This window comes from Stomoxys calcitrans, chromosome 3 (assembly GCF_963082655.1).
Source record: "Stomoxys calcitrans chromosome 3, idStoCalc2.1, whole genome shotgun sequence".
Lineage (NCBI taxonomy): Eukaryota > Metazoa > Arthropoda > Insecta > Diptera > Muscidae > Stomoxys > Stomoxys calcitrans.
The window spans coordinates 152,368,657-152,381,483 of NC_081554.1; the positions used below are offsets into that span (position 1 = coordinate 152,368,657).

At 41.3% G+C, this 12,827-nt stretch overlaps 1 protein-coding gene across 1 annotated transcript in view; it reads left to right on the top strand.

The window, feature by feature from the left end:
• LOC106092580 (collagen alpha-1(I) chain-like) overlaps window positions 1–7,408 on the top strand; it is a 28,489-nt gene extending 21,081 nt beyond the window's left edge. The window contains exon 5 of the mRNA XM_059365649.1: window positions 7,229–7,408. Coding sequence (XP_059221632.1) covers window positions 7,229–7,408 — 180 coding nt within the window. The remainder of the gene's footprint in view (window positions 1–7,228) is intronic.
• The last annotated feature ends 5,419 nt before the right edge of the window (window positions 7,409–12,827 follow it).

Genomic DNA, 12,827 nt, shown 5'->3' on the forward strand with positions numbered 1-12,827 from the left:
GCGTACAAACCACACCAAACAGTGCATTTTTCGGGATGCATGGGCAGTTCTTGAACGGCTTCTGGTTGCTCTTCACTCCAAATGCGGCAATTTTGTTATTTACGTAGCCATTCAACCAGAAATGAGCCTCATCGCTGAACAAAATTTGTCAAAATTTGAACACATTTCGAACCGAACACTGATTTTGGTAATAAAATTCAATGATTTGCAAGCGTTGCTCGTTAGTAAATCTATTCATGATGAAATGTCAAAGCATACTGAGCATCTTTCTCTTTGACACCATGTCTGAAATCCCACGTGATCTGTCAAATACTAATGCATGAAAATCCTAACCTCAAAAAAATCACCCTTTATAAGAACCATCAAATGCAATAAGACCCTGAAATCTCACTCCAAGATTTTGGGAACAATTTTTTTGTTTGATCTTTTGAGCTTTTAAAATTGCCTGCTTTCAACGAGGCGATTTTTTCCCAAAATATGATCTTATGTGAAAGTAATTTTTTTAATTTTAATCGTCCTCTTTAAGCTCGCCTCGAAAGAAAAACTAAATATTTTGAAATTAAATTATCTTCACCCTAACAGGCAAAAACTTGAAAACCAATACCAGTTCGGTTATACGTTTAATACCAAACCATACGGTATTGCTTTGCTATCAATACCGTATGGTACTGAACTGAGCACGTTTTGTATAATTTTTTTTCGGGGTATATGGTCTAAGTCGGCCTTTTATCTGATATAGCTTCCGCATAAACCGATATCCTTACTAGTCTTCGATGACCCCTAGAGCTCCAATTTTTGTCTGATTTGGCAGTCATAAGTTAGGTACATTAGATAGTCGTCAAGCGGAACACGAAAGCCCTAAATGACTCGCTTGTGTCAAGCATGCCCTAGTGTCAAGCCAAGGGGCAAACAGCGAACGCCATGGTGGATCCCAGAGCTGTTTGGTTTAAAGAAGGACTGCAGAAAACTCTTCAACAGAGCAAAAGCCACAAGAGCACCACACGATTGGGACATCTATAAGACTGAGCTAAGAAAATATGGGGGCGAGCTTAGAAAGGCTCAGAACAAATCCTGGGTAGAATTCTGCAGCTCCGTGGGGGATACATCTCAGGCCTCTAGGCTAAGGAAGATTCTGTCCTCAAGACCTATTACAGTGGGGTATATTCAGAAGTCAGAGATATATGGACAATGTCTAGTGAGGAAACACTAGAACTACTCGTTGATATACATTTCCCAGGAAATTCTTCAACGGACAACGAGGCGCCAGAAGAGGTTGTCACTCATATACATTCGTCGGAGGCCATTAGGGAACTTATGTCTGAGCCGAAAATCCTTTGGGCGATAAGAAGTTTCGACCCCTTTAAATCGCCAGGCCCTGATGATGTATCACCGGTTGAATTACAAGCTGTGTCTGTTAGATTGGCTACCTAGCTTAGAGAGATATACTCCGCTTGTATCAGAATGTCGTATATACCTGTGGGATGGACGGACACGAAGATCATTTTTATTCCGAAAGCAGGAAAACCTAACCACATGAAGGCGAAAGATTTTCGTCTTATTAGTCTGTCGTCGGCAGTCGTCGAGGAAAGCGTTTTGCAAAATTTTGGCAAGATGGATTAATAAATGCGATTGCTGTGACTCTAGAAGTTGAAATCGGACGATATATATATATATATATATATATATGAGAGCTATATCTTAATCTGAACCGATTTCCATGAACTTCACCAGTAATATTGAGAGTCAAGAGAAAATCCCTCCAGCCGAATTTCGAGAAAATTGGGATTTCAGACATGGTGTCAAAGAGAAAGATGCTCAGTATGCTTTGACATTTCATCATGAATAGACTTACTAACGAGCAACGCTTGCAAATCATTGAATTTTATTACCAAAATCAGTGTTCGGTTCGAAATGTGTTCATTCACCGTTCAGCGATGAGGCTCATTTCTGGTTGAATGGCTACGTAAATAAGCAAAATTGCCGCATTTGGAGTGAAGAGCAACCAGAAGCCGTTCAAGAACTGCCCATGCATCCCGAAAAATGCACTGTTTGGTGTGGTTTGTACGCTGGTGGAATCATTGGACCGTATTTTTTCAAAGATGCTGTTGGACGCAACGTTACGGTGAATGAACACATTTCGAACCGAACACTGATTTTGGTAATAAAATTCAATGATTTGCAAGCGTTGCTCGTTAGTAAGTCTATTCATGATGAAATGTCAAAGCATACTGAGCATCTTTCTCTTTGACACCATGTCTGAAATCCCACGTGATCTGTCAAATACTAATGCATGAAAATCCTAACCTCAAAAAAATCACCCTTTACAAAATTTTGGCAAGATTAGTCAATAACTGTGCTTGCTGTGGCTCTAGGAGTGAAAATCGGCCGATATATACACTTATGAGAGCTATATCTAAATCTGAACCGATTTCCATGAAATTTACCAATAATGTCGACAGTCGTAAAGAAATCGTTCCTGCCAAATTTCGAGAGAATTGGTTAATAAACCATTTTATTGCAGTATTACTGAACATCGGATGAACATATATATGGGAGCTATATCCAGATCTGAACCGATTTTTTCAATTTCAATGGGCTTCGTCTCTAGGCCAAAAAAAAACATGCCTGTGCCAAATTTGAAGACGATCGGATGAAAACTGCGACCTGTACTTTGTACACAAATTATCATGGATAGACGGACATACAGACGGACGGACAGACAGCCAGACAGACGGAAATAGCTAAATTGAATCAGAAAGCGTTTCTGAATCGATCGGTATATATATCAATGGGTCTATCTCTCTTCCTTTTGGGTGTTACAAACTAATTCACTAAGTTATAATACCCTGTACTACAGTAGTGGTGTAGGGTATAACAATAGGCGATGTGCTGTCAAGGTGTATTCATAAGTAAGCCTGCTTAAGCTGGCTAGTTGAAGGCATACCCTAAAGTGGGAACTTCAGCTTCTTAGCTCTCTCGTACACCAAAAGGAATCAAGTGTCAATTATGGGAAAATTAGCCTTATGTTTCCTTACATACATTTTCGAGCGCAAACCAAACCCGGAAGCCCAAAGAAAAAACTTTGAGAAATATGCCAATAGATTGAAGATACTAAGTAAAAATTTTTGCATAAACTATTATGATGTCGAGTAAATATTCACCTAATTGGGTTGCCGCAGACATAATCCAAACCTGAGAGGATAGATTCACACTTTACTTCCCAACACCAATAAATTAAGTGACACATTATCATAATCAGACCAATATATTTATTAAATTATAAATTAATATAAGCAAACAGGCCAACGACCACAAGTAGTTCAACTATGAAAGTGATATTACTCGAGCCGGTATACTTATCGAGTGCGTTTTTGTTTCTTCCAAAATGACAAATCTCTGAAAATGACTCCATTCCAATGACTCCAAGAGTTCCCATGCTCAGCATCAATACCCAAGTCACGAAAAAGCTTTAAATTATAACAAATTCTCAAAGTACCTAAATCATATTATACGCTCCTAGGCTTCATGTATGCCATTTATACGCGTTATGTGCCACGATTTAGAGACTGTGCCGAATAAACACCGAAAAACAGCTGACAATCAGGTGTGCTACCTTTTCTTCTGTGATGCTTCATAAAATCTGTAAATTGTTTTTATTAAGTGTTTACATTTTCACAATCTTCAAATAAGTTGATATATTCATACACACACACAGCACTCATAAACTCACACCCACACAGCTACACTCACTAAGGCATGTGTAATCCTGAGAATCTAACAAAATGATAGACATACAATCACACCCAATTTCAGGCATACATTAGACACCCACACAATCATTTAGCCAATGGTGAATGAATCTATGAAGACTTCTTCATTCCCATATGCACACTTATACACACACACACTCAATAAAACAAGACATAATCGCATGTAATTGAGCCGAAAAAAGGAACAGGAAAAGGAAATTAAATATTCTTCACCATATCCCGGCCATGCTTAAGTATGATTGTCAACATTAACATTGGGCCGCATACACCCAAGCACAAGCCCACCCACGACAACAAGCCACCCACTTCCTGTCTCAATCGAAAACTTTGAATTGTCCTAGCAGCTGGTTTCCTGTCTTCTTGCCAAAGTTCTGGTCTTATGTGTGGGTGTGCGAGAGTCGAACAACCATTCACCACTGCTGATAAATTCTGTATGGCTTAGTGATTTTTTTTTTTGAGATTTTTGTTTATTTGTCACAAACAATTTTTATACAGAAGCCAAATCAGTTCTCAATGAGAAAATATGTGACCTCCATAGAGAGATGAATTCTTGTTAATCTGAAAGTCATGAAGTAGAATTTTACAGAATCTTCAGAACAAATAAAAATAGGTTAAAAATCTTGGCTATATGAGCTTGGACAAATGCGGAAAATTTATTAACAGACGGAGGAAACGACCCTAGTTCCACGTGTCTAGACGACTTTTCAAAAGAATAGCTACACCATGGCCACATTCTACGATAATGTGGCGACATTTAACAAGGTGAAGATAGATTAAATTGGGTAATATCGTGCTACCAGTTTGAGGCAAAGTTCATAGACAGGTCAATAGGCAGGCTATCAAGTTGAATTCAGGTCCCGAGGAAGACTGAACAGAAAAATACCAAAATTTAAAATCCAATCTCTGAATGGAATTGAAGAAAGCTAAATAAGTAGGTCTAATCTTCGATTCGAAGCTGCACTTGATAGCGAGGAAAAGGAATAAACTGTAGGGCATTGTGAACCTTCTACTCCTGAAGGAGGATGTTCGGGTCAACTACTCATGATATAACAGATGTTCACAACCTCATTAAGATCAGTACCGACATATGGTTCAATGGGGATAGGCAAGATTGTGTTCTAGAGTTATAGTAAATCCAAAGACTGGCCGTAGTCGGAATAATGAGGTCACTAATTCCTATACCGCAAGATAAACTAGAAACGATGATGAATATACTTCTTATTGAGTTCTATCTAGTCTAAGAAATCAATAATGGATACTATAGGTTCTCAGAAAAAGTTTAGAACCCTAGTCCACCTGGCACCCAAACCAATTTAAAAATGAAAACTACAGGATGCACGTTCTCAACCCAGAAAATTGGAAGAGCTCGAAATAGCTTTAAATTTGGAGTCTATACATGACTCTGTAGTGATCATAAAGATCGTCTCTCCTGGTAACTTAGGTTGATAGAATGCTGAAATTATCAACGCATCAATAGCGGATGACTCGATGGGAAAGATTGTCACCAGCGCAACTCAGACAGGAAAAGTGGTATTCCTTCTTTTGTGGTTTTTAGTTCAAAGGGTGCTCGAGAAACCCCGGACGAGGATGGCATAACAACACTTGTCTTACGCAAATATTCTTCGAAAATCGCTTGTGCATTATGCAACATATTCAACCTTGCTTACAATGCGGGAGGTTTCTAGGCACCTTGGGAGGTTCTAGGGAACCTTGCGAATTACAGACCAACTGCTATAAGCCTACATAGCGACCAACAGTATGGCTTCAGCAGAAATCGCTTCACGGACGACCTCATGGCATTTCTGTCGGAACGCTGGAGTCGCTCAATCCGCCAGTTTGGTGAGTTTAAGGTAGCTCTAGATATCTCCATGACATTTGATAGGGTCTGACACGATGCACTCCTATCAAAGGTTGTCGCTTTTGTTGTTGCAAATGGCCTTTTATACCCACCACTGATATAGACCGATCCCTCGTTTAAAGTCTTGGCCCCGTAAAAGGCGCATTTATTGTCCGATGTCGCCGAAATTTAGAACAGTGGGTAAAGTTAAGCCCTTTGACATATTTCTTTAGGCCCTTCGACATCCTTCTTCAATTTGGCCCAGATCGGTCCAGATTTGAATATAGCTGTCATATAGACCGATCTCTCGATTTCAAGTTTTGGGGCCATAAAAGGCGCATTTATTGTCCAATTTCGCCGTAGTTTGGGACAGTGAGTTGTGTTAGGCTCTTCGACATTTTTCTACAACTTGGCCCAAATCGGTCCAGATTTGGATATAGCTGATATATAGACCGATATCTCTTTTCTTTCTGCTTCTCCATTCCTTATTTCCATCAATAATCTGTTGAGTGAGATATCGAATACGATCTACTGATTTGCGGATGAAAGTCTTTAACAGATCGAGGACTAGAGGCGAATTATGGACGATACACTCTGCCAATATTAGCCATTTCAGAGTGGGGTCGAATAAATAAAGTAGATTTTAATGCATTAAAGACTCAGTGCTGTTTGTTGTAACATAAACGATTCGCTGACCCCTCACAATCTCCATTTGTCAACGGTATAAATGTCGAACAATCAGAATATCTTGATATTCACGACATAAAGATACAGTGTCATATCCGTTGGCCTTAGCACATATTCTAAGTGTCGAAAGAAGCATTCCAGTGTTTAGGTATCCTTAAGAGGTGCAAAAACTACTTCAACTCTTCATTTCCTCTGATCTCCTAAACAACTAAACCTCTTTCATAAGGCCGAAAATTGAGTATAACTCACATGTATGCGGTGGAGCTTCTAAATCATTCTTGGAGCTACTGAGCCGTATCCAGAGGAGAGCGATGGCATTATTTGAAGAAGTAGGGTATCCAATTATATTGCATACTTTGAACATCGTGGTAATGTGGGTTGTCTGGCGCTATAATATCGGTACTTTCATAGTGTGTGTTCATCCGATATTCGTCTTCTATAATCTTTAGAAGTCGAATCAAAAGAACGGTCCGTCAGAAACTGAGCCTTTGAGACAGCAAGAAGTTGAATCGGGACAGCGGTCTATATGACAGATATCAAAACTCTCGTAAAAACGGTGGACTATCTTTCTCCAAAGGCAGCTTAACTTCAACATTACAATCTACATATCATTGACATTACATCGCAGTCTAAAGCCTAATAACGACATTGAATACAAAAGGTAGTCGGTGGTAAATGACATTGGCGGAAATCGTTGCCATGAGCCAAATCAATATAACCTATCAACCAAAGATTGGCACCCAGATGCAGTCACTTTAATTATGGTCACATCATTTAACAGCAACCAATGGGCGACGATGTTAAGGGAGTGAGCTAGCCAAGCAGCTACCATGCTTGTCTGCCAGCATCTATCTATGGTAGAGTCACACTCTTTATGGTTCGCCCCCATCATTTCCATTTACAACATTGCCCACGCACATTGTTAACTTAGTAGGTGGCCACCTGCCAGGTAGTTATTCTAACAAAACGCACTTCAATACAACCAGGCTGTTTTTGGACATGTAGTCAGCCACTGGACCTGGCAATCGCCGATGCCGCCGCAGCTGATGATAATGTTGTAGTCGCAGCACTGACAATAATAGCCACCAGCAGCTGCATGGATGAGCTGGTCTGACACTTATTCTTGATGCAAAGGATGGGCGCTTATGGCACTCGCATTCAGGTTGTCGCTTCGGCCAATGCAAACAATACATCCGGTTAACAATTTATCAGGCAAAGTGCCAGGAATTGGAGATAGCACCATGGTCACGATGCGGTAGGGACATCATCACGAGGCATACACATGAAAACCATTAAAAGTTCACGGACAATTGTAGTTGGCTATGAATTTGTGCTTTATGGCAGAATGTTCGTTGCCACCCACCACAGTTGGAGGTTTATCACCATGGCCAATTAATTGGTGGATTCAAGCAATTGATGTTTGATTTCTAATTTTCTAACAAAAAATTATGCTTGCAAAATTTTAAAGGAGTAGTGCGAGCATTGGGAATTTTCTGTAATATACCTTGAAATGTCAATCATAAGAATATATGTAATTCTAAAAAAAATTTATTAATATTTTTCTACCATAAAAAGTTGTAAAAACGATCAAGAATACAATGGAAGGTTTTTTAATATAGGATATGCAAGGATCCTAATATTGAAATATCAGGCAGTGAGATGAGACCGTCGCCCAACCCCAAGGCGCCCATTTACTGGAGGACCAATTATTAAGACCAGATAAACCTTCACCTCCACTCTCTAGTACAAATTTTCTGGACTGTACCATATCAACTACCGGATATTTTATGGTAACCCTGGATCTCCTCCCAAGTGAGAGGTCATCCCCAGGGAAGAGAAGGGGGAAAGAACTCTTCTTGTGGTTGGCATTGATTAAGTGTTCGTGACGAGTTTGGCTAAGATTAAAGGCATGGCGCACTACGGGATCAAGGCTGTCTTTTTCAAAACTGGGAAGACTAAGATAAGCAGAAATCCTTATATTTAGACATCAGGCAGTGCAGTGGCAGGTGACGCAACGAAGAGTGGGCTGACGCCGAGACAATAACCGCCTCTCTCAATATTGGAAACACTAGGATAAGCAAAGATCCTAATACCAGGCATTGCAGTGGCGAGAGACCCAACACAGCCTAACACATAGAGACCCGACGACGGACCCATCACCGACTTTAAAATTCGGAAGACTAGGTTCAGTAAAGATCCTAATATCGAAACATTAGAGAGCGCAGCGACAGGAGTCTCAATGCAGCCTAAAGAACAGGGAGCCGAAGATGGTAAAATCACCTACTCCCAAAAAGCCCATTTACTTAAGATTTGGTAGACTAATATAGGCAAAGATCCTAGCCTAGCCAGGCTAGACTTTATAACGATTCGGAAAACTAGGATCGACAAAGAACCTAATACGATGACATCAGGCAGTGCAATGACAAAAAAGTCAATGCAATCTAAAGATCAGGAAGCAGACGGTGAGATCATCACCTACTCCCAAGATGCCCATCAACTGGAGGGCACACGATTGAGGTAATCCAGATATACCTTCACCGCAGCGAGACGCGCTCGAGTATGATTCATATTGCCTTAACTCAGGAGTCATGGACGACCGGAACAAATTACCAATTATTCTATGCTATCAGTGGTACACGGCCGAGGACCTGCATTAACTGACATTAAAATTTTTATTATTTATTATCCCCTGAGTTGTCAACGTCGGATGCAACAGTGATGAGACAGTGACATGGTGGAGCATACCTGGCATCACTTTATCTGTCTTTCGACTCTCCGACACCGCCACCCACGTCGGAGCTGTAACGGCTGGTGAGGAAAGCAAAACAGACAGGAAATGTACCACCTTTCCTAGGGTGCGATGCTACCAACATTAACACGTAAAAGCGTACTAAGTTTGGCGGGCCGAATCTTGGGAGCCCACCACCATGGATTCTGCTAAAAATTTATACAGTTGTAGGGCATAATTTTATTCTACATACCAAACTTCTGTAAAACCAGCAAAAATTAAATCTTCTAGGAACCGAACCAGGATAATCGAGACACCGGTTTACTTGGGAGCTATATCAGGTTATGGATTGATTTTGCCCGTATTTGGCACAGTTGTTAAAAGTCATAACAAAACACTACTTGCAAAATTTTAGCCAAATTAGAAAAAATTGCGGCTTGTAAGGGCTCAAGAAGACAAATCGGGCGATCGGTTTATATGGGAGCTATATCAGGTTATGGACTCAGTTGAACCCTACTTGGTGCAGTTGTTGGAAGTCATAAAACAACACCACGTGCAAAATTTCAGCCAAATCGGACAAAAATTTCGGCTTCCGGGGCAATATTGGGAAAGTGGTTCGCAGGCTTTTTAACAGAGCATATCGTAAAAATCTGAAGTATATTGGGATAATATTACACATGGCTCAAGGAATAAAATAAGATTTTCAGAGCGACAAAACGTGCCACCTGGAATCTTTCCTGTGAACAGGTAGATAGCGTTTATGCCCATGTCCGAACTGAAATGTTAGTAGACGACATGGGAGTGAGAGCAGAGGCAAAGGAGAACATGATAAAGCCTCATTTGATGAAAACACATTTCCACAGAATGCAACGAGGATCACGGAGACGTAGGACTCTTGGATTAATGAGTTTGATCGAAGGCTTGTCAGTGCGGAATCTACAGTAAAGTAAAACCTTGTCGCTCGGACCTGATGGAATATTTCCGGCATTACTACAGAAGGAGGACGACTATCTGGCCACTATTTGCACAGCTTACCTGGAACTTGCATATACTCCGATAGACTGGCAGGGGGGAAGGTTTGTATCTATACCCAAATCCGTCAAGCCAAGTTATGCGAGACCAAAGGCCTACATACCCATAAGCCTTACGTCCTTTCTACTCAAAACCATGGAACTTATTGTGGACACCATTATAAAGAGTAGGACATCCAGCGAACTGCTCTAATACTAACAGCATGCCTATATCAAGAAAAGGTCGGTGGAGACTGCCTTGCACGAGGCTGTGCATAAAATAGAAGAAACCTTAGATGCCAAAACGTACACCCTGGCGGTATGCATTGACATCGACGGGGGCTTTTAACAATGTGCGAACCGACACACTGATCCAACTTTAGACAAGTAACAGATGAACCCGGTTCTTAGAGACTGGATAAACCATATGCTAAGGAACAGGTGGATAAATTGTGTGTCCCATGGCATAAATATAAGGGAGAAAGTGGCACAAGACACGCCACAGGGAGGCATTTTATCGCCACTCCTATGGGTGACCACCATAAATGACCTATTACGGATGCTGACTGAGGAGGGATTTGAACCCGTCTGCTACGCAGACGATGTTATAATAATTCTAAATGGTAAGGATCCGAAGGAGTTATGCAGAAGGGCCGAAAGGGTCTTGCATATGGCATATGAATGGGCTAGACCCAGAGGTCTCAATGTTAACCCAGAGAAGACTGAAATATGCCTGTTCACGAGGAAGAGGAAGGTGGGCGAATTTAACGCACCACGTTTCTTCAATAAGACGATTTCGATATCTGACAAGGTCAAATACTTAGGTGTGAACTTGGACAGGAAACTGAATTGGAAGTGTCACATTCAGGAGCGTACTGACAAGGCTCACAAATGTTGGGCAATATGCAGAAGGGCCGTAGGCTCGAAATGGGGCTGAATTCGAGCATAGTCCACTGGCTCTACAGGAGCGTGATAAGACCAATACTTATTAAAGCCTCAGTAGTTTGGTGGACTTCTTTGGAGAAAAAGTGCAACATAAAGACCACACAACAGGTTCAGAGATCATGTTGCCTTGGCATAGGCGGAGCGATGAGGACCACGCCCACTAGGGTACTGGAGACTATTTTAGATATCTGACTCATTGACATATAGATTAAGTATGCGACAGCCACTGCGGCTATGAGACTTAAGGCGACGGGAGAATGAATTGAGGATGGGAGCGGCTCATACCATCGCGGTATAATCGAGGCGACGATAGGAAACCTGGAAGGAAGGGGGAGAGGTTTCCGATCGGATACCTGTGACGACAATTGAGGTCGAATGCGAGACACTGCTGCCATCGGCACAGTCTTGGATTGACGGAACCCTAGTATTGCCATCTGGAAGATCATGTTACACGGATGAATCAAAGCTAGAGAACCGAGTGGATCTGGGGGTTTACATTGAAAACCCAGAGACTGGCATCTGTTTTAGACTGCCTGACCACAACACGGTCCTGCAGGTGGAGATCCGGGCGATCACGGAATGCGTGATGTGGTGTGGTGCTAACGCGAGGACGTCGAGTCTGAATGTCTTTACAGACAGTAAAATTGCCATAAGGGCAATAACAACCAGGACGGCAAGGTCACGAACAGTCTTGCGGTGTAAGAAGGAGATTAATGCCTTCTCTGAGGATGGGGAAATCCGCATCTTTTGGGTGCCAGCCCATAACAGAGTAAGTAGCACGGAATTTCTAACTTAATTTTTATACCCTCCACCATAAGATGGGGGTATACTAATTTCGTCATTCTGATTGTAACTACTCGAAATATTCGTCTGAGACCCCATAAAGTATATATATTCTTGATCGTCGTGAAATTTTATATCGATCTAGCCATATCCGTCCGTCTGTCCGTCCGTCCGTCCGTCCGTCTGTCTGTCGAAAGCACGCTAACTTCCGAAGGAGTAAAGCTAGCCGCTTGAAATTTTGCACAAATACTTCTTATTAGTGTAGGTCGGTTGGTATTGTAAATGGGCCATATCGGTCCATGTTTTGATATAGCTGCCATATAAACCGATCTTGGGTCTTGAATTCTTGAGCCTCTAGAGTGCGCATTTCTTATCCGATTGGGATGAAATTTTGCACGACGTGTTTTGTTATGACATCGGACAATTATGCCAAGTATGGTTCAAATCGGTTTATAACCTGGGATAGCTGCCATATAAACCGATCTTGGGTCTTGACTTCTTGAGCCTCTAGAAGGCGCAATTCTTATCCGATTGGAATGAAATTTTGCACGACGTGTTTCGTTATTATATCCAACAACTGTGCCAAGTATGGTTCAAATCGGTTCATAACCTGATATAGCTGTTATATAAACCGATCTTGGGTCTTGACTTCTAAGCCTCTAGAGTGCGCAATTCTTATCCGATTGGAATGAAATTTTGCACGACGTGTTTTGTTACGACATCCAACAACTGTGCCAAGTATGGTTCAAATCGGGTTATAACCTTATATAGCTGTCAAATAAACCGATCTTGGGTGTTGAATTCTTGAGCCTCTAGAGGGCGCAATTCTTATCCAATTTGAATGAGTTTTAGCACGTAGTATTTTGTTATGATATCCAACAACTGTGCCAAATATGGTTCAAATCGGTTCATAACCTGATATAGCTGGCATATAAACAGATCTGGGGACTTGACTTCTTGAGCTTCTAGAGCGCGCAATTCCTATCCGATTTGGCTGAAATTTCGCAAGACGTTTTTTATGGTTACTTTCAACAACTATGTCAAATAAAGTACAAGTCGGTTCATAA